At 39.9% G+C, this 23,094-nt stretch overlaps 1 protein-coding gene across 1 annotated transcript; it reads left to right on the forward strand.

Moving 5' to 3' along the window:
- The first annotated feature begins 182 nt into the window (after window positions 1-182).
- Window positions 183-22,262, forward strand: LOC100377109 (glucosamine-6-phosphate deaminase 1-like). Its single transcript, XM_002731688.3, has 6 exons — window positions 183-270; window positions 561-716; window positions 17,200-17,301; window positions 18,289-18,471; window positions 21,061-21,245; window positions 21,984-22,262. The coding sequence occupies exons 2-6, from the start codon at window positions 593-595 to the stop codon at window positions 22,233-22,235; spliced, it is 846 nt and encodes a 281-aa protein (XP_002731734.1). The 5' UTR covers window positions 183-270; window positions 561-592; the 3' UTR covers window positions 22,236-22,262.
- The last annotated feature ends 832 nt before the right edge of the window (window positions 22,263-23,094 follow it).

Consider the following 23,094-nt stretch of genomic DNA (forward strand, 5'->3'; position numbering starts at 1 on the left):
TTACGGCCAATTGTTTTTACCATTAATCATGTTGATATTATGCATGTTAAATTATAATTACTTCAAATTGATTGTCTGTAGCAATTCATTAAAGTGTCAAATACATGTACTAACACACTACTGTTTAATTCTATAACAAACACACAAATATTACGACAAACTTCACAAATCTAAATTGCGACATCAAGAGCGCCGCCTATGGCGATAGAAGCACAACGGGTCAGCTGCCAATACCGTCATTTCGCCGCCGGTTTGGTTGCTAAATACAAGGTATATTAACACATTTACAAATATTCTCTGATTGTGTCGTTCTATTCTGAAACCATAACAACTATAAATTGTGTCGGGTGTAAACTTATCCCTAAGTTTGCCGGTACACGATCTGTATCGGTCAACTTCAGGCGCCGAGAACCCCAAAATGTCACGCACCCGTGTGATTTGTTAAGGGATTTTTATACGGTAATCGTTTTACGTACGATACACTCTCGGTAGTAACATGGTTTTATATTTCACGGATGGACAATTATTTCTACATTTCAGCCTTTCATTCTATTTTTCAGGGTTGTATGTAACTACGTTATAAACACTGACAATGCGGTTGGTAATATTGGATTCCTATTGTGACGCCAGTACTTGGGCGGCCAAGTATGTCAGAAATAGAATATTGTCATTTAATCCGGGACCAGAAAAATACTTTACTCTCGGTCTTCCAACAGGTAAGACAAAAATACGCAAATAAGCTATTTTGGGTGTAATTTTCCTCTAAATAGCCGTAATCGTTTGAAAAACTATAACATTGTAGGAAGTAGTTGTGTGTGTGCATTCAGTGTTCCGCCCCTTAGACATAAGTAGCTCAGTGTACAGCCGTTAAATCGACGTTCTAAACTACTACAATCTGTTGGAATTGCTCCTCATTGATATATCATATATATAGCATTTGAGTGTTTAATATTTCCATATATATTGAGAAATATATAAGTGGATAATATGCTTACATCTTTGCATGGCAAGTAATTTACATGGATCTATGATATCATCATCATTTCAATAAACATAATTAATTAGATATAATTATAATAGTAATATCGTTAATTATGAGGGTATTTTATTATATAACTACAGTTACTGTCTAACCAAGATAAAACTGCATACATGTATGTGAAATAATTATTACATTCACCTCTGTCACAGTCTGTGCCTATAATCCTGTAACCATCTGTTACTGCCTATAGATACGACCTTAGAGCGTTATTTACATTAGCACTCTTGACTGCAACACTGTGTGTGTGTGTGTGTGTGTGTGTGTGTGACCTAATGGGTATTATCAAGCCTATTTTTACTACCTTATACTAAAATATATTTGGATATTTACTAACGAATTCTCACTTATGTCCTGGTTAGACTTAAAATTCACTTTTGAGATATATTTTTTGGTATGTGTTGGTTCTTGGATATACTTCGTTTAGTAATTCGAACTTCCTAGTTTGCGTAAAAGGGGAGAGTTTCGCGATTTTGACAACGAAAATGCCTTTGCTTCATTATTTGCTGAGGGATGGCTACTTAGGTATGTGCTCTGTAACTTACAGCACATGAACCTAAAAACGTTAGGTAATCAAACAAAAATGACGTTGTACTAAAGTCCAAAAAGTACATTCAAGGTCTTTATTTATTTCGTAGCATAAAAACGATTTACCCCCTCGCTTATTGTGACACCCTCAAATCAATTGATTTCCATTCCCCCCAAGAGTCAAAATGGTATGTGCCTCCATTTTACGCCACGACTTGTGCTTGACGTGTTCATTTGCCTTCAATTACGTTTCAGTGGCTGTCACTGTAGCATTCTGAGTCTTGCCGATAACATTTTGGTTCAAATTTACGTAGCTATGGCCGAAAATTCAAGAAATCTTTCATTTCTTTGTCAACTAACATGCCGGAAATCAAATTAGCATAACAATGCGTTTGAAGGTTATCGCCATTTTATTCGACAGCTTTCCACACCAGTGCCACACCACATACAACTAAAACATTTAAACCTTTGTTGGGAAATTCACATGTAAATTGCGTTTTTAAGTCGCGTGCCATGAATTGTGTTTTACAGTCTCTCAAGTTTGCTCCAAAGACTGCAGTTGCACCAGAGATAACCAGAACATTGATTCGTTTCAAAAACGTTCAACGTTAAATTCACGTTTAAAAATGTTTTTTGACCTTTGTGAATTGATGATAACAAACAATCATGGTAGATTGGCCCCGACTTTCTGTTGATCGGAAATGCAAGAGAGATAAGACGGTTACTTTTGTTTCAGGTTCGTTGTTGTTTTGGGTGAATATAGAACATGTTCAAGCCCAAAATTGTAGCAGTACTGTACCTTAAAACGCACTCTCGAACTTGACAACATGCATTTACGGACCACTAAGATTATTGATTCTATTGCTGACCGGGATAGCTACATTTAGTGTTTATTTCTATGCAATATAAAATCATATCGATGCTGTGGGCCGCGAAGGTTAACAGATTGTTTTGGTTCTGTGGCCGGCTCTCATGGCATGGGCAACTGACATTAGCAGACTTTTTTTTTACTATTCTGACGTGTTCTGGGCTGTATATAACAGTTAGACACTGACAAGTAAGTAGGTTGATACTAGTAAACAGCCCGGGACATACTCAATATAGGAGTCTGAATCAGTTAGAAAATAGCGTCATCGTACTGTATTCCATTAATGAATGAAGTTCACATAACAATCTTATGCTAGGACATATTCTGCTGTTAAATTTATTAATTCCAACCGTTTTGCAAAAGTATTTTCTAGATTGAAGGCAGCATTTACAGTTCATTCAAAGTTCAAAGTTGTGTTGTGATTACGTTGATACAGTGTAACAATGTCGGCGCCGGTGATCTCTTACCAGTGTGCAACGTTGCCAAAATAAAAAGCATGGTCATTTTAACACTGCTATAATTACAAAACTGGTAGGAGGTAATAAATTTTGGGCGAAAGTATTCAAAAAGAAGTTTTGGCTGTTGCAATGACAGTGATGGGCCAGGATTTTTTTCAAATTAGTGACTGTACAACCTACCTGTCAAGTATGAACAAAATCAGCCAAGCCAAAAAAATCACAGAGGAGTTAAAAGCTGTTGCTGATAAAAAGTTACCTCCACTTTGAGGTCAATTTTCTCGGTAATGAAAATAGAAATAAGAAAAACAAACAAACAGCCTACTCCCAAGCTGAATATAATGAGCTACGTCCGTGCTTTTTAATCATAGAAATGTAGGGTGAGATGCATTTGGCACAAATGTATTAAAAAAAATAAGATTTTTGGCCGTTGCCATAGAAAAGGTCGGCCAGAATTTGTGTTCAGATTTTACAATCTAACTACAGTGAAGGTGTGATTTGCTTGCCAAGTTTGAACCAAATCGGCTCAGTCAAAAAAATCACAGAAGAGTTAAAAAGCCATTCCTGGTGAACAGTTACCCCAACTTTGGGGTCAAAAAGCTCAGTAATGAAAAAAAAATTGTGCCCACACTCAAGCTGAGTAGAATGAGCTATGTTAGGAGTGTTTTATGCCAAATTTGTAGGAGGAGATACATTTGGCACGAAGCTATCCAAAAAATCAGTTGTTTGGCTGTTGCTATGGCAACAGTGGGCCACAATTTATTTTTTTCCAGATTTGTTCTAATAACTAGGGTGAAGATGTGACATACCTGCCAAGTTTGAGCAAAATCGGCCAAGCCAAAAAAATCACAGAAGAAATAATACGTGAAAACACTGGAAATCACACACACATACAAACCTACAAAAGTGATTATAAGATTATCCTAGCGGAGCGGATATCCAAAAAGTGATTTACTTAGAGTACTAACAAATTCCCAGAATTAAAAAACACCATGAATATTCACTTTTGAGATTTTTTGTATGTGTTGGTTCTTGGATATTTCAGCTTTGTCGTCCTGTACTTCATTTAGTAATTCGAACTTCCCAGATTATGTAAAATTGGAGAGTTTCTCGATTTCGATATCGAAACCGCCTTGGTTTAATTATTTGCTGGGGAACGGCTGCTTAGGTAGTGCTCTGCAACTTGCAGCACATGAACCTAAAAACAACAGGTACTCAAATTCACAGGAAGTTGACAATCCCTAATACCGGATTCGACTGATACCCCGCCCATCCTAAACCCCGACCATGGGCGATGTTTCAAATAGTGGGCGATGTTTTGGTCCACACATTGCCTGAATGAACCAACAAACGTTTTTACAGACTCCAATTTTCCCGTCCGACATCTTGTATCAAGCGCGCTATTTCAAATATGACGCTAAAATAATTCACTGTGAAGTTGAAAAGCATTAAAACTTCAATAAAACCAATGCTGTATACGAATTATTGTTGCGTATTATGACTCGTTAAAATACATTTCACTTACGTTTATTACACATGAATAAAGTCTACGCTAAAGAATTTTATTTACAAAATTCACTACGTTCAATTACCCACCATCGACTCCGGTCAGTCAAAATGACTATTTTGAACTGTAGGCATTAATCAGCGATTCTGCCGGTGACTGAGAGATAGAATCTAGGTCAGGGGAAGCCCCATGACCTCAAGATTCCTTTACCCCTTACGTCACGAACCCACGTGACCGAGACCACATGGCAGCGCCATAGGTAGCCGTCCACTTTTTACAACTGTAATTCGTTTCTCTCATGCATGTCGTCTTTTATTTTTAATGTATTTAGAAATGGACAGATGCACTGGCAACGCCAGAGGCTCACCGCCGGTATTGTATCCTCAGAAAATGAGGCGGATTTGTACTCAGTGTACGCAGTGTTCAAAGTGTTATCGTTGTTTCACGTGCGTTTGAGGTTTGGGTGTCTGCCCAGAGAATATGTGTAATCGCTGGGGTTCGGAAGCCTGGGAATCGTTCCAGCAGCATGTCAAAATAGCCGAGACTGACCGCATCACTCGTTCGCGAAAAGATCGCGCGGCAAGTGCTACCGGCATGGGTATGAGTGAGTTGTGCGTTATGAATGAATGACAAGTCCTCGCGCTCGGCTACCGGTTCTCATACCGGGATACCAAGCAAAGGGCCCGCTGATCGGAGGGCATCTACACAGTCTGTTCTTTCAGACAGTGGGTTTCCCAACTTTACCGGCAACAGCGAGGCTGTGCCCCTGGAGGTCTTTCCTCCTATGGGGCCCGCGCTGGGTCTCGTTGTGGACCCATCCTCCGGTTTTGCTGCTGAAATTAGGGCATTGGTCGAAGGACTGTCAGGGCAAATTGCGTCCCTGGCAGGCAGAGTAGATCACCTGCAGGCGGAGCGAGCTGTCTCCACTGCGGCCTATCAGCCGGCAAGTAGGAAGGAACACAGAAAGCACCGTTCGCATTCTAAACACGTCTCTTCCGGGGAACCCCCCGTTCCCAGCCGTGACCCCCCCCCCTGGATGCAGAATATTATCAGTCCAGGTGACGCTATGTATATTCCCCCAACCCTCGATCCTAAAGCAGCCGCTTACGGTCGCTTCTACGCTGATGGGATCACAGGCACCAGGATCCAGATCGCCCCCATCCGCACGTCTCCCCTGGTCCAGCCAACCGCTGAGCGCGGGGGACGGCGCGCAGACAATGTTGAGGGACGGTCGTTGGTCAGCCGCGGAGGAGGTAATGCTGAAAGCCCTGGGCTGGGGTAATCTTTTGCATAACTCCTTTCGCTGGACTAAACGCTACCCCATCGGGGCAATCTCGAATTCGGACCCCAATTCATGTGACGAAACCAGAAGTCTCCGACCGGACCCCAAGGCTCCTTCACCGGACCCCGGTACCACAAACTTCTGTTTTGCCAACCGAGTGAAGGGGGATGGCCGCGTTCCATGGTCATTCTCATCGACCCATTTTGAGAATATCCAACATGCCCTGAGAGCGGAGTTGCGACCCATCAATTTCCTTGAATTTGTGGGCGTCACACTGAAGCACATTTTTGTCCGCGCCCAGGACTCTGAGACCTCAGATGCATTTCGCACTCGCCTCTTAGACCAGGCGACACAGTTAATGGTAGGCCACTGTACGGCTATGTGCGATATCCTCCAGTGTCATATGGCTCTCTTGGCCGGGGCTACTACTGACGTGGTTTTAGACGCGTGTGTTTTCGCCGGCGAACTGAGTCAGGGGGTACGCCACCGCCTCAGTTACGCTGACTGGAGATCCTCCACCCTCTTTGATGGGGAGATGGCGGGGGCAGTCGCAGAGCTTTGGGGTGTAACAAACCAAATGGTCCAAGTCGAATCCGCTAGCCAGTTGGCCGCTGCCAAGGGTAAACAGAGGGCGCCCCAAGCACAGAAAGCACAACGCCCTAGGACTAGCTCCGCTAAACAGAGTCAGCCAGGAGGCAAGCGCTCGTACCCATCCACGGGAGGTAAGGGTAGCGGTGCACCCCCAAGAAAGAGAGGACCAGGTGGTGGCTCCTCCTCCTCGAGTGGTCATCATCCCTGGCAGCGAGGAAAGCATGTTTGATGCTACCCTCTGCAAAGGGGGGGGTGTCTGCGTTCGGCTAGAGATCAGGCTACAGCTTAGTAACCCCAGTGATCTACGGGGAGGCTCACCTCACGGTAAAGGAGACCCCCCCTCTTGCAACCGCCAAACCCATGGCCACAGATCCCTGTCGCACGCAGAATGCGCCGGTGCATTCCGGCTTGGAGGCAGCGGGTACCCGATCCCTGGAAGCTCCAGGTGGTCACACACGGTTACAGAATACCACTGACATCTCCTCCGCCCCTGTCGGTGTCCCCCCGTTGGGGACACTGCCAGGGGACCCCCGCAAGGCGGAAGCAATCAGACAGGAAGTAGACAGTTTGCTAAAAAAGGGTGCCATACACAGAATAGTTCAGCCGGCACTAAGTCCGGGCTTCTACTCAAATGTATTTGTAGTACCAAAATCTACAGGCGGCTGGCATCTGGTTCTGGACCTAAGCAGACTAAACCAGTATGTGCTTCTCGATCGGTTCTGCATGGAGACACCATCCAGTGTCCTACTCTCCATCCACCGACTCGACTGGCTAGCCTCTTTAGACTTATGCGACGCTTACCTGCACATGCAGATGCACCCAGCGAGTTGCCCCCTCCTTCGATTCGCTCATCTGGGCCAAGTATTTGAATTTCGGGTGCTCCTCTTTGGGTTATCCACAGCGCCCTACGTATTCACCAGAGTGATGAATCAGGTAGTGCTGCTGCTCCACCAAATGTCGGTACACATCAATCCATACCTAGACGACTGGTTGATACACAACCCAGACAAGGGGTTATTAGCCAGACATGTAAGGCTTACACAGGATTTACTTCACCAGTTGGGCTTTTTAGTAAATCACAAAAAGTCCCATTCCGACCCGACTCAACAGTTGGTGTTTCTGGGCATGGAGTTCGACACCGAAGTAGGCATGGTTCGCCCATCTCAAGCGCATTGTCTAGCGCTAAGAAACCTAGCAGAACGCCTAGTCAGCGTACCTTCAGTGTCTCTCCGAGAACTAATGCGGCTCATCGCAATGATGACCTCCGTTCAAAGGGTAGTTCCCAAGGCCGCACTACGCAGCCGCCTGGTCCAACGCTTGTTATTGGAATACCGAACTCACCAACGGGAACTAAACAGACGGGTATTGATTACGGACCAAGTAAAGGAAACCTTCTCCTGGTGGTCGTCACTGACCAATCTCAGACAGGGGATCTCCTTGGACCCACTCATCACAACCATGACTCTGGTAACAGACACCTCCCTCCAAGGGTGGGGAGCGCATCTGTTGGACAAACAAGCCCATAGAATATGGCCCCCGCAATGGGTCCGGGACCACAATATCAACTGGCTCGAGCTGAAAGCAGTGCACCTAGCACTTTCACACTTTCGACCCGACGTTCGAGACCACAGGGTCCTGCTCCGCACAGACAACACAGCGGTGGTCTCCTACATCAACAAGGAGGGGAGGCGCGTTCCCCATCGTTGTCGGTCCTAGCAGAGCAAATTCTCCTTTGGTGCCTGGAATACAATGTGGAGCTAACCGCACACCACCTTCCAGGGGTGAGAAACGGTCTGGCAGATGCCCTTTCGAGGCGCCTCCGTCTCCAGAACATGGAGTGGTAGATCCCCTTGTGGGTAGCCTCCAGACTGTTTCGGCTGTGGGACGGTCCAAAGATAGACCTGTTCGCCGCACCCCGGAACGCCAAGCTCCCGACGTACGTAACACTCCTGCCGGCACCAGGAGCATGGGCCATGGACGCCTTATCGATCCCCTGGTCCCACATGAATGCGTACGCCTTTCCTCCCTTCCCGCTAATCCACCGGGTACTGGAGAAACTTCAACAAGAGCCCACCTGCATATTAACTCTGGTGGCGCCCAATTGTCTGACCAAGGCCTGGTTTCCGCTCCTGCTGGAAATGATAGTCGAAACACCGGTAGTACTGCCGGACATACCGGACTTGCTGTCCCAACCGGACGGCACACTACCAACAAGCCCAGCAGTGTACGACTTACATGCATGGAGGCTCTCAGTAGACTCGCGCAGACAAAAGGTCTATCTAAGCGGGCTGCCAACATCCTGCACCACTCAAGTTGTTGACGTGGAAAACAGTCTTCCTACTGGCCCTCGCCTCAGGTAGGCGCCGGTCAGAGCTAGGCGCACTGTCCTTCGTGGACGGTTGTGCCGCCTTTATGGACGATCAAGTTTTACTAAAGACACGAATCTGGTTTCTCGCCAAGAACCAAATCCCAGGACACGATCCTCAACCGATCGTAATCCCCTGGCTGTCAAATATTGTCAGTCCGGAGGATCAGGAGGAATTGCTTCTCTGCCCGGTCCGAGCGCTGAGTTGCTACGAGAACCGTACCAGGTTTTCCAGATGGGGAACCAAACACATGTTTTTGTGTTACGGCCCTGGCAAACAGGATAAGCCGGCTTCCCCGACTTCCATCTCCAGGTGGATTACTGCGACTGCACTGGAGGTCTATAATACACTATCCTCCTCAATACAGACCTTGCAGAGACACCAGCACATGAGGTCCGTGCGATTGCTAACTCACTAGCGCTAGCGTCAGGCGCCCCCTCAAACACATTCTGAGGGCAGGCTTCTGGAGAACGTAGAACATCTTCATCAACTACTACCTAAGAGACGCCCAATCTATTGAGCAGGGTCTCTTCAGGTTAGGCCCCATCGTAACGGGCCAGGCTTTGTTTACTAACCCAGCCCGTATGACCGCAGAGGCCCCTGCGCATAGGCGATAAGTCAGTCTTGGCATTCTTGCGGGCAGATTGTCTGTACCACTAGCACTCCCTGGAAGCTCCCAGGTTTCGTTTCTTTCGACTTATGCCCGCATGTGAACTGTTTCGGTCCTGCTTTAAGCTTGGGTCTAGCTTTCTCGGGTGCACCGAACCCTGTCACCACAGCAGCATTGGTTTCTTGCTTCGGGGACAGCACAGGCAAGGTAAGACACCACCCTTCTTGGGTCTTAACTTAGGTTTTTTGAGTTTGTTTTCATGCCGGACTGGGAAAAGACTTTCATCATTCTTTTTTTTCTGTTTGCTCGGAAAAACCCGCCACCTATCGGTGTCTGACTCTGCCTACAGTTCAAAATAGCCATTTTGACTGACCGGAGTCTATGGTGGGTAATTGAACGTAGTGAATTTAGGCAAGGGTTCTCCGAACCCGCCTATTCACATAGTTCATACTCACCATAGACTCCGGGTCCCCCCAACCTCCCCGCTCTTCCCGTCGCGTTGGTCGAAGTCCTCGAGGCGGAGAGAAAGGAACCAGAGTGATGGACGGCTACCTATGGCGCTGCCATGTGGCCTCGGTCACGTGGGTTCATGACGTAAGGGGTAAAAGAATCTTGAGGTCATGGGGCTTCCCCTGAGTGACCTAGATTCTATCTCTCCGTTAATTAATGCCTACAGTTCAAAATAGTCATTTTGAATGACCGGAGTCTATGGTGGGTATGAACTATGTGAATAGGCGGGTTCAGAGAACCTTCTGCCTAAGTTTAAAATATCCAAGCCTTCCTGGTTCAAGCCTCTTGGTTGTTATCAGTAATGTTTAATCTTTGTCTGTATCACATTCCAGACAAAAAGTCTGTAAACAAGAAATGGGTGAACTAAAATGTCTTCTGCGTTTCACATGCGACATGATTATTAAAAAACAGAGTTAAGCAGTCATGTACGTTCTATAAAGCTAACCTTGTACACATAATCTTGTACTGACGTCTTTTTTGTCCAAAAAAGACGTTCCCTTTCAGTTAACCCCCAGTTAACTCTTCGTGTTCATGGTATTTGTGAGAGTTGAAAGATTTTTGGAACAAATGACAAGTAACTATATTGATTTGCGTCAAGCTGGGTGGCCCGAATTTAAATATCAGTGCATGAACTCTGGAGGTCATTGCCCAATGCCGCACGTAATTCAAACACGTGGTTATTAGAGTTAAGTCGAAATGTATGTGAATATTGCGATCGAAGTGCGCTGTCCAGAGTTAATTATATTGTAGTAAAATTTAATTTGACACATGGTATGGTTTATATTACATGTTCGCTTCATTTCGAATAAAAAATCACCATTGGAACATCGATGAATCACAAGTATTTCAGTGTTCTCCCCTGACTCTAAGCCAAGCATCGCGGCTAATTTACATAATAATACATCTTATTTGCATAATTTTGTTTGCATAATAATTAGTTTCCCCAACAAACATTATAACTGCAATAAAGAAGAGATACATATCTCATATATTTTATATCATTTAAATTCATTGTGTTTTATGTGTGCATCAAGTCAAATAATGTTTGAAATAGAACAGGAAAGAAATGGAAATACTTATAGCCAGTCAGTAAATATATTGTTTATCCGTGGAGGTAACTAGTTCATCATTATTTTGTGTACAAGTACAGTCAGTTTTAGTGTCAATGTTACTGCCAGTTCATATGACCGGGGGGGGGGGGGGGTATATTTGTTTGTTAAATTTGTAAAATCTGCAAGATTGCGGGTTATCATAATATGAAGAAATTAATAAATCAATAATGACATTTTTTTCTAGTAACCGTGGTTGAACGGGTATTCACCGCTGCTGTTGCGATCATCGGTCCATGACTTTTTTGTTTAAAAATACACAAACTTAGAATGTTTGCTTAATTAAAATGATTCATTGATGATTAACTTAGAAATTAAATCAAAATCGCCAACGAAATGTTGTTTTTAAACAGCGCGGAAAAACGTGCACTCTGCGCCGCCATCTTTGTTACCTCAATCAGAATCTCCGTTGTAACCCAGCATGCATCGGTTGTGATGTCACTACATGTGTTACGTCGCCTTAGGGTGGCGTTCCTTGGTAATGACGCACTGTGAATGAGGTATTTCTAGAGGTCAGGGTTCGTTTTTTCCTCGTCCATCTCGTCTGCAGTTGAATAATTTTTACTCCGATTTATTTACAGTTTTCTTCCCAATGCGACTTAATTTCACTTGTTTTTTTAATTCTTGGTAATTAGTGTCACTGGCGATGAAGTAGTAAAAACGCAATTAACTGCAGTGCAGCAACTCGGGATAGACCATCCTGATGCAATGGGCAAATTATTGATAGACTTGGTAACTTCTTGTAGACTTCCGTTTTTATCACTGTTTTTGTAAGGCTAACTATGTACAAAGGCGGGATTACCTTTCGATCAATACATGTTATTGTTTTAAAGATGTGCTAGACGAGGCTGACACTTGTAAACAATACAACGTGAATAAGCATCGCGGGCAGGATTTCAAGGATCGCGGGCGAAACAAAAGCGACGCGGCTGTTTGTCTATGCGACGCGGGCCCGCAGTGCTTGAAAGGCCTGGGGAGAACACTGTATTTAAAATATTTTCTTTACTTGAATTTCAATTGCGTCCCAAAATGATGTCGCTGATCACTCAGTTGTCGCAGCGTGTGTTGTGTCATGTCCATGATGCACCCCGTTTCTACTTTGACTTGCTTTTTGACTCCCATGTGCGAAGCACAAAATGGGAGTCTTTGCAGTTAGTGTGTCTGTATGTGTGTATGTGTGTATGTGTGTGTGTGTATGTGTGTATGTGTGTCCGACTGTTCCACTGCTATCTCAAGAACCATACATCGGTTTTTGATGAAACTTGGTGCATAGATGCTCTGGGCCAATGCGCAGATTTGATTAGGTTTTGGTAAAAATCCATGCTCGTTAATTACCTAATTTGCATGATAATTAGCTAATTTTTAGCTGTTCTATGACTGTTCCACTGATATCTAAAGAACCACTCATTGGATTTTGATGAAACTTGGTACATAGATGCTCTGAACATATGTGCAGATTTGATTAATTTTTGGTGAAAATCCGTGCATATTAATTACCTAATTTGCATGATAATTAGCTATTTTTTAGTGGTTCCATGACTGTTCCACTGATATCTAAACAACCACTCATTGGATTTTGATGAAACTTGGTACATAGATGCTCCGAACTAATGCTAGGTTTTGATTAGTTTTTGGTAATAATCCGTGGATACTAATTACCTAATTTGCATAATGATTAGTCAATTTTCGGTTTTTCCACTGATATCTCAAGTACTAATCATCACATTTCAATGAAACTTGGTACATAGATGTCATACGACACTGCACAGACCTGATAGTTTTTATGGTAATATCAGTACATATTATTTACCTAATTTGCATAATTAATTAATTTCAGCATTTGATATAAGTAGTTAGCATTACATTTCAATGAAACTTGGTACTTACATACTCAAGGACTATGCAGAGATTGATTGTTTTCGATAAATATTTGTGCATAATAATCACCTAATTTGCATAATTAGTTAATTTTCAGCTTTTCCACGGGTATCTCAAGTACTAATCATCGCATTTCAATGAAACTTGGTACATAGATCCTTTAGGACTATGCAGAGACCTGATTAGTTTTAGGGTAAATAATTGTGCATATTAATTACCTAATTTGCATAATTAATTTTCAGCTTTTCTACTGATATCTAAAGTACTAATCATCACATTTCAATGAATCTAGAATTATGCAGACCCAATTAGTTTCCGGTAAATATTTGTGCATATTAATCACCTAATTTGCATAAGTAACCAACTTTCACACTGATATCTCAGGTACTGTACATCACATATCAATGAATGTACATGGATGCTGTAGGACAATAGACAGACCTGAATAATTGTGGGTTAAAATCTGTACATATTAATTACCTAATTTGCATAATTAACCAATTTTAAGCTTTCACACTGATATCTAAAGTACCGTAAAAACTCCAAAATTTCGACCGGTTTTAAATAATTGGTGTTAGAAATGTGACGTGTTTTTAGAGTCAAAATTAAGGTGCATTTTCGGACGGTCGAATTTTTCAGAATAGAAATCAGCAAATGAAAAAATGGGGATGATAGACAGTGTGCTTCATTAGTTTTTAAAAAATGCAATGTTCGTCAATTGACGTAAACTTCCTCATGTTTCACGGTAAAAGCAAAGGTCGTGGCCGAGTTGTAACTCAAAATCTAAACAAAGTCATCAATCAGTGAGTATTATGACAAGCAAAACAAAACATCAAGACGCGGAGAAGAGGTCAGCACAAAACTAATAGGTCAAAAGACAAAGCTGTCTCGCACTACCTAGGAAAACTTGCGAATGTTCGAAGTACAGGTACCCATTGGACAAAAGATACATGGAAGCTTAGCAAACTATCTCCCCGACCCAGTGCAATGTATCCGGTTAGAATCAAAGCTCACGTGTCCCTTATTTGAGGTACCAAATTCTGCCGTAAATTCGCCCTTGGATTAAAAAATAAAATGGGATTTAAGAAAATAAAATAGGACTTTTAAGGTGTATTTTGGCGTCATTTTTCGGACATTTCAATCAATCCTGCCGGCTAAAATAGAGTAAGTTTTACCGTAGTCATTGACGTCTGTCTATTCAAGAGTACACGTGTATGATTTTTATCGTGACTAGTGTGAGCGGGTAAGCTTCCTTTCGAGAATGAGCTGTTATCACTGTGAACAATGTTAAATTATTCTTCAGATGACCAGTTTATTTTTTAAAAACAACTAATTTATTTATTTAAAAAAAATCATGCCGTTTTCGCATCAAAATCCAAGCCAAAATATCGTACTACAACATCAATCTCTTCCGCATTGCGTTCAATAACATTAACATATTTAAATAAGCTATAATGGTAATTTGAACACGTTGGCATCATCCAGCTTTTTGATTGGTTAATTAGCGATTTGACCTATTTGACCTAAGAGAACATGGCGGATATCCTACAGCATCAAACGTTTATACGAGACCGGAATCATTCGCTTACGATGAAACTAAGTTGACTTTTATTTGTATTTCATAACCATTCAACAAATTTATTTTGTGTACATTATTATAATCACTACTGAGTACAGTAATAATCAACAATTCAGAAACGCAGCATGCCGAGATTTTTGTGTTCGTTTTTATTTGAAACTTCGTTTATTTAGAATATATTTTCGTTACCAATAAAATAAAAATCTCTCAGTCAATCAGAAACCCGGATTCACGCCTTCGAGGAAGGTCCCGTTTGAACGCTCACATTGGGTTTTTTTTCGTTTGGGGGAAAACTAAAACTGGTCGCAATTTTCGAATAAAAATGAGTCGGCAATTTTTAGTGGAGTCGAAAATTTGGAGGTAAATAAAACACCGAAACCCGGCAAATAAATAGGCGGACGAATTTTTAGAGGGGTCGAAGTTTTGGAGTTTTCACGGTACTAATTATTCCATTTCAATGAAACTTAGTACAAAGATGCTCTAGGACAATGTACAAACCTAATTAGTTTGGGGTAAAAATATGTTCATATTAATTCCCTAATAAGCATAATAATTCATAATTTTTTGGTTCTAATCACATTTCAATTAAACTTGGAGACATAGATTTTCTGTTACATTGCGCAGACCTCATTAGTTTTACACTCAAATCTGGTCATATTAATTTTCTGATTTGCATAATTAGTTTTCAGCTAAGTAATTTCGAATTATATTTAATGTGTTTCCAATACTCTCAGCACATAGGAGTTCTTTCTAAGCTTTCTTTGATTCTTCTTAGTGCATGTTCTTGTCCACGTAAAATGCGACCTCTCACCAATGTATTAAAACACTTTGAATTTATACTTTGCATGATTATATTTGGTCAACACGAAACATTATTTTTTGTAGACCATTTTTTATCAACGCATGGTTATTTTTCCAGACAAGATGGGCCTCGTAATATCTGCTAAAGTTCTTTTGGTCCACATTTTTCTAAAAAAAAATTGAATCCTCTATAAGATCACCCAGGGCGGGGTATCAGCCGAATCCGGTAGTGCTAAATCGCCAGTTGTGAACTTTATCAGGATTTCCATATGAAATATTGATTACTGTTATATAATAAAATATGAAATATTTAATATTTCACTTTTATATCTTTATTTATTAAAATATGTACACATTATATTTAATTTGGGTGGGTATTGCCAAGCAAGTTTATAAAATTATAAACAAATATTTTCGTAAATAACACTGACCATGAAATACGCCTTTGAGAAGTATTACTGATGAATACTTTATATTGTAATTTCTTTCAATTTGAATTAGTTGTATTGCAATGCATTAGTAATAATGTAAATATATATATATACATTCCTTTATTTCATTGTTATACAGTTTGTTACATACTACAATTTATCTATATTGGAAAACGGTTATGGGGATTATTAATTTCAATAAACAATATTCAACTATCCTTTGCAACACCAATAAGATCAAAATGATAATGTTTATTGGTCTTTCAAACTGGAAGCATTATCAGAGCATGGGTCTTATTTTGGAACTCCTGCTAGGATGTTATTCCCAGAATAGCGCCAGTGGTTAAAGAAACATAAAACTTTAATTCTCAACAAGGATGAAAGGATCAGTTACTGAGACAAAGCCCTACTCCCCGCGAAACCCACCAGATACGAAACCGACTTACAGGTCCCATAACATGGAATAATATGATATATGTTACTCAACATGCATAGATTCTAATGATATTTTGGCATAGATTTGAAAACAAACTATTAGTTGATCCAATGTTTGTATTTTTGTAGCGCTTAACACACTATAAATAGTATTTATCATTTCCTGGCACATAGTGGCACAAGTCCTGGCACATAGTGGCACAAGTACTGGCACATAGTGGCACAAGTACTGGCACATAGTGGCACAAGTACTGGCACATAGTGGCACAAGTACTGGCACATAGTGGCACAAGTACTGGCACATAGTGGCACAAGTACTGGCACATAGTGGCACAAGTACTGGCACATAGTGGCACAAGTACTGGCACATACATGTAGTGGCACAAGTACTGGCACATAGTGGCACAAGTACTGGCACATAGTGGCACAAGTACTGGTATATACTATATAGTGGTTACCAGCAACCATCTGTACTCCCGTAGTCATATCAGAATCAATATTACAGACGTAGACAATCACACAGTGATATATTGAAGACTCATGATCTGATCAACTTATTTAATGACCATAGTGACCTTATTAAAATTGCATAACTATTATATATGGAGCACTATTGCAGATAGATATATACATTCAATCAATGCTTTTGATAAATATGACAGTAATCTGCTGGATTTTTTGTTATTTTATTTTCATCAATTGAATAGTTTCGTCATTTTGTGATACATGTACAGGTACTGCAAATATCTAACTAACCAGTTGTGGTGTAACAAATGTTTAAACAAGTCTGCAGATTTGATGGCATACTGTACAACCTGAAATCATCCATACTGAACAGATTACAATGTCTGCAGATTTGATGGCATACTGTACAACCTGAAATCATCCATACTGAACAGATTACAATGTCTAATCATTTGTATAATAGTAACTGTCTCCAATGTCCTCATCAAATTATCCTAATAATACATTCACACTATTTTCTTTATTCCAAATTCTTTCAAAATTTTTCTTATGAATAATCAGATCGTCTTTTCCAGATGCATGTCAATTTGAAAAGTGAACATTGGGAGCTGACAAAAGAATGTAAAAATGAGAGAGAAAAAAGCAACAAATTGCAAAAGTAAAATATCATTTTGGTACCAGGAATATATATATATTTTTTTTTATTCACCTGTTTATCTTGAATTATCTTGTCTCTCCACTGTAGGGTCAACACCATTAGGAATGTACAAAAAGCTGATAGAGTTCTATAAAGGTGGTGATTTGTCTTTCAAGTATGTTAAGACTTTTAACATGGATGAATACGTAGGTAAGTTTGTATGATACTTGTATGATCACTTCTGTATGATACAATGGTGATCACGTTCACCATTGTATCATTGTATTTCTGAAGTCAATGTATTGCTTGTTTTACAATACACAAGTGTATAGTGTTTTGCTGAAATAGCTAGAAAAGATAATAATCCACCATAATAAAAGTGGATTTATGTCTGTCAGTCTGTGTATTGTGAAATACTGCATGAATTTTATTGTTAGAGTGTGTTGTTTACTGATTGTGTTCAATGTGAATGTCTTTCCTTTTCTCATCATGCAATTTACAAAAACAAATCTTTCCAAAATCACACATGTTTATTTATTGATGTGTTATTCCTTTGACTTATGACAAATTAGACCTGATTTTATTAAATATTTTACCCTACATTATGTCTTTGGAGATTGTCATGTCACCAACTCTGTGTAAGTTAAAATAAGGTGGACTTTTGGTTTAACTGAACATTGCTAAGGCCTTTACTTTTGAAAATAAATTTGTGACTAAAAAAAAGTAGCTTACTTGACCGTAACAACACAAGGAATTAGGGAAGTTATGATATCTTCAAAGTGGTATGGATTTGGGGAGTGATAATTAGCTCTTGTCTTGATTCAAGAGAGTGATAGGTGAGTGAAGTGATCATAGGTCAAATTTCAGCAACACAGTACAAGTATTGTGTTATCGGTGATCAGCTTTCAGGTTGAGTTTTACATGCATGGTATATTGAGGTACTGAGATTGGAAGATGGTGTAGAACATGTTGGATGTCAGTAAATAATTGTCCTGTGAATACAAGCTAGAAAAACTAGTTTTACAGTCTCAAGGGAAACAGTATTGAAATGATCATTAAATAATCCTTTCAAAATATTGGTATTTTACTATGGAGATTGTACATACCGGTAGGTTTTATTTGTGGTCAGCTTTATGCATGAATGAAATAAATAGACAAACTGATATTGTTTTTCTGTTATTTGCATAATATTTGTAGGACTACCAAGAGATCATGCTGAGAGCTACCACACTTACATGTGGGACAACTTCTTCAAACATATTGATATTATACCTGAAAATGTCAATCTGTTGGATGGAAATGCTGATGATTTAGTTGCTGAATGTGATAGTTTTGAAGATAGAATCGCTGCTGCAGGTGGAATTGAACTTTTTATAGGAGGTAGGTACTGTTGTATTACCGTACTCAAGCATTCATTATTAAAGGGGAACCGCTCAATCCCTCGGATTGCACCAAGTGTATATGGGTAATTAACTCCACCTCTGTCCACTGAGTAAATGAATGCTTATCTTTCCCCCTGTACCGCTAATCCCACAAAACAACAACTGATATTAACATCCTAAGAACGGATTACAATTTGCTTGTTTAAATATAACATAGCAATTGAATTTCAAACAAATACAGAGCAGTCTTCGTGTGCCATGATTTGAAACATCGCGCTCGGTAATTTATACATCGTCAGAAAAATATGACGCAGAACTAATTCATGTTGATGATGGCCAACAAGAAAAGGCAGCCATCCACCGGATACACACGCCCAGATTGTTGCTAAACGGTCGCGAAGAAAATCCGCCGTCTGTTTCCATTGCGTCGGTCTATTGGCGGTACTGATCTCGTATACAGAATGAAACGAAACTTCCTATGCACATTCTGTATACATACTACTCCTCAAGACTGCTAATATAACAAGTGTGAAAACACGAAGTCATGAACTTCGGTTTTCATATTTCTGTCACAAATCGGTAAACAGAATGTGTATTTACTATTGCCCTCAAATTTCCATATAATATTGACTAATTGGTAGAGGTGACAATACAAATTTTTACTGTTACTGTATATTATAAGTACAGGTTATTACACGGAAATTACCGTGATCATAAAATATTAAAATCATTAGTAAAGAAAAGTTGCCGCAACATCACAGGCTTATCTTGTAACCTGTTTATGACACTCGTGTGGAAAATCAAAATGTATAGCCTTGTCTTCCGTGAAGCCTAGACCGTGTACGTAGTACCTGCTTGTATCTCGTGTGAGATTTGTGATCTGGTGGATGAACGTCAGGTTGACTTTACAGTCAAAATCAAATGAGCGGTGAGGGGGAGAAGAGCGTTCTGTCAAAACAATTTTACCATATACTTAATTTTAAAGACCAATCTGCAGTGTTGTATGTATTATAAAATCGACGTTGTTTCAACTCTGCTTTACAACCAGCAGCAAAGCTGCCTGGGTGACGGTCAAAGTCCGTGCAACAACATCGCCACTGTCAGACATGGATTGTATAAAAAACACTGGACAATGTTTGATAGACACAATGCATGGAGAGATGGGTGATACCTCCAGCGTAAACAAAACCTGATGCGTGTTGAAGGCGTCGTTGTAACATGACGAGAAGTAATGCAGAACCTGGTTGTTCATGCATTTCAAGCATGGCGTATTTACTTCTTGTACTCTGTGATGTGTGCTGTGGAAACATCTGATTTCGCGGTTTTGAGCTGTTGAAGTATTTCGCAAAAAATAAAACAAAGGGTAACACCATACGAAGCAGTCAGGCCAATGTCTTGTTGATATCTGAAACCTGGAACCTCTAATCATGCTCTAACAGAACGGTTATTTCCTGCATGCCTACCAGTATTACATAACTACCATTTGCAGCTCATTGCAGTCTGACACTTATTCACTGTACCCCTTCCTTTTTCCAGACTGTCTAGAAAGTTATACAAAAAGTTTCATCCCTCAGAAAACATAAGTATTTGACAAACGATCAAAGGAAAATGTCCACATAGTAGTAACCAACATCGTTCTGGCGTTCCTAAAAGAAGTTTTAAAAAAACGAACGCTGCATTGCTTAGTAGCAAATAATCACAGTAGCGCAATCCGATCATGCTGCGTTTCACAATTATTAATATTACTTGGTAGTGATTATTCATAAAGTACAAAAAGTAAATTCGTTGAATTGTTCTGAAATGCAAGTACAATTTAGTTTCATAGTAAGCAAATGATTCCGGTCGGATGAAAATGCTCGACACCTGATCAGCCAATCAAAATACTCGATGATGCCAAAATGTTCAAATTACCAACACGGAGAAGATTTGCCGATGTTCCAGCACGATCTTTTACCTCTGGCTTTGGCACGTTTTTTTTTTAAATCAAAATAATAGTTGTTTTCAATGATAAACTGACCATTTGAAGACTAATTTAACATTTTTACGATGATAACAGCTCATTGTCATGGCGAAGCTTTACCCATTCACGCTAACCACAATAAACATCGTACTCTTGAATAGGCGTCAATGACTACGGTAAAATTCGTAAGACATGACATATATCAATGTTCAAGGTTTGTAATAAAACAACAAAACGTGTCTTACCACTATCATAGTGAAAAAATGTAATACATCGAAAATGTACAGAAGATATAGTTCTTGTAATCCCTCATATCGCGAGCAGCTATTTTGATCCACCTGGACATTTCAGTATCCTAGTTACCCTGGGCATGCGCATTCGCATTGTTCTGAGTTGGGAATGCTTATGCGAGAGTGAGATGCAAACGAAATCTTGGTATCATGTCACGCTACTTGCAAACCCCAAGTAATGTACCCAGATGTTACTAATAAATTGTGTATTTTGCTTAAGGTTGTTTTGGTCAACACCAATCTAATCTGTCTTTTCCTAGTTTTATTCTGATCATTCCATTGAATTCATAGCTCCATAGTATGGATTAGTGTGAATTAACGGGAAATTATATTGCAGGTATTGGACCGGATGGTCACATAGCATTCAATGAACCAGGATCTAGTCTGGTGTCCAAAACACGAGTGAAAACATTAGCACAAGACACAATAGAAGCCAATGCAAGATTCTTTAATGGTGATATCAGTAAAGTGCCAACTATGGCATTGACAGTTGGCGTTAAAACGGTAATGGATGCCAGGGAGGTAAGTAATGACGTCCTATGAGTTCCTGTTTTATATACAGTATTGTCAAGAGACAAAATCATATGTACGATAGTTACAGTGTATGAGATGGGTGCTTTTGGTTGTCAGAATTATTACGAAATTTTAATGATTAAACGTTTTTGAAATAATGCTTTAAAATTTATTTCTATGAAAATATTAAGAAAAATTCAATTTTTGCAAATTTTCATGCAGTATTAGAGGGAAAAAAACTTAATAATTATGTGTCACAAAAACTGATTTCCTTTCCACCCCTATGTATTAGGTTGACATGTGTGCAATGTACTTGTAATGACAAGGGTTTCAATACCAATTAGCATAAAAATACATGGTGACTTAGTAAATACATGACATGCTTTGTGATGTATGGCACATGTAAATTGTACAACACATGTACATGTAACAGTATACTCACAATAATAGTAAACTGTATTCTCAGTACTGTGTGGTAAAGAAATAAACAATTTCAAATAAATATTTAAAACACTACAGTTGTAGCATCCATGTTAAAATTTTGTGTAAAAGACACAATAATTAAGTTTCGTATGTCATGTTTGTAGCATGATGTAGTATGATGTATTTTCTATAACTGCACACTTTATAGTATAAAATGGTAATTATTAACTGTTCATTTATTTAATGCGATCACTTCTAATAGAACATGGTGACCATAGTCATAAACTGTGATCTCATAACTTTGTCTGCACGCCTATTTTGCAGGTTATGATTATTATTACTGGCGCACACAAAGCATTTGCATTATACAAAGCCATTGAAGAAGGCGTTAGCCACATGTGGACAGTGTCAGCATTTCAACAACATCCAAAAACAATCTTCATTGCAGATGAAGATGCAACACTGGAGTTAAGGGTCAAGACAGTCAAGTACTTTAAAGGGTTGATGCATGTACACAACAAACTTGTGGAGCCGCTTGAAAGTACACAAGAAAAGAAAAAACAAAAAATGAATTAAATTGACATTGTTTGTTTTAACTCGTAATATATTGAGAGGCTGTTTTAGTCTTACCCCCCTGGTGTGGTTTTATACAGTACCGTATAGTTTAGGGAAGGGTTAGATGTTAGTTGTTGCCATGCCATGCAAACACCAGATGTTGAATTCACTGTGCTCTATTTACATTTCAATAGGAGGCAATTAGTATGTGTGTGAGTTTTGATCTCCAGGGGCGAAATGAATGCTTTGCTCATGGGGGTTAGGGAATATGCAGTAGCAGATCTTCATTTACCTTTTTAATATAAACCTTGGCACTGTCTGTCTTGTTGTATATTTATCTGTGTAACCCTCAATGCAGCATAGTGGTAAATGTATTCAACAAATCTTGTTCATATGAGACCCATATCTGGTGCATGTATGGGGTGACAATCAACACCTGTATGTTACCACCATTACAGTCCAATCAAAATTTGACTTCAGTATCACGAAACCCATGCTATGGGAATATGTCTGGCATGGCGTGTTGGTGCACAAGTTGTCTAGTAACTAATAACATGTTGTGATTTTCGCAATCATAGAAATTGGCTTTGAATACAATAGAAAAACAGCACAAAGTTTATTGTAAAATGATTTGCCATTATTTCTTCTAGGTGTTCTTTAACGTTTAACTATTCAGTCTAGCCATATTAAACTTGAATGGCAGATAGTTAGTATTGAAAACAGAAATTCAGCCTAGATTCTCTAGGGTATCGCAAATGCCCTGACATGTAACTATGCAATCCTGTTATCACTGTTCAAGTCATTGCAGCACAGTGACAAAATAATATTTGCATATTACTCTATGTGGTGACTTGCAGTCAAGTCAAGTCATATATACAAG

This window comes from Saccoglossus kowalevskii, chromosome 4 (genome assembly GCF_978046115.1).
Source record: "Saccoglossus kowalevskii chromosome 4, keSacKowa6.1, whole genome shotgun sequence".
Taxonomy (NCBI): domain Eukaryota; kingdom Metazoa; phylum Hemichordata; class Enteropneusta; family Harrimaniidae; genus Saccoglossus; species Saccoglossus kowalevskii.

Coding starts and splice junctions, on each gene's coding strand:
- LOC100377109 (XM_002731688.3), top strand. CDS start 593: ATGCGGTTGGTAATATTGGATTCCTATTGTGACGCCAGTACTTGGGCG. Junction 717..17,199: donor TACTCTCGGTCTTCCAACAG/GTAAGACAAAAA, acceptor TCTCCACTGTAG/GGTCAACACCATTAGGAATG. Junction 18,472..21,060: donor AATTGAACTTTTTATAGGAG/GTAGGTACTGTT, acceptor ATTATATTGCAG/GTATTGGACCGGATGGTCAC.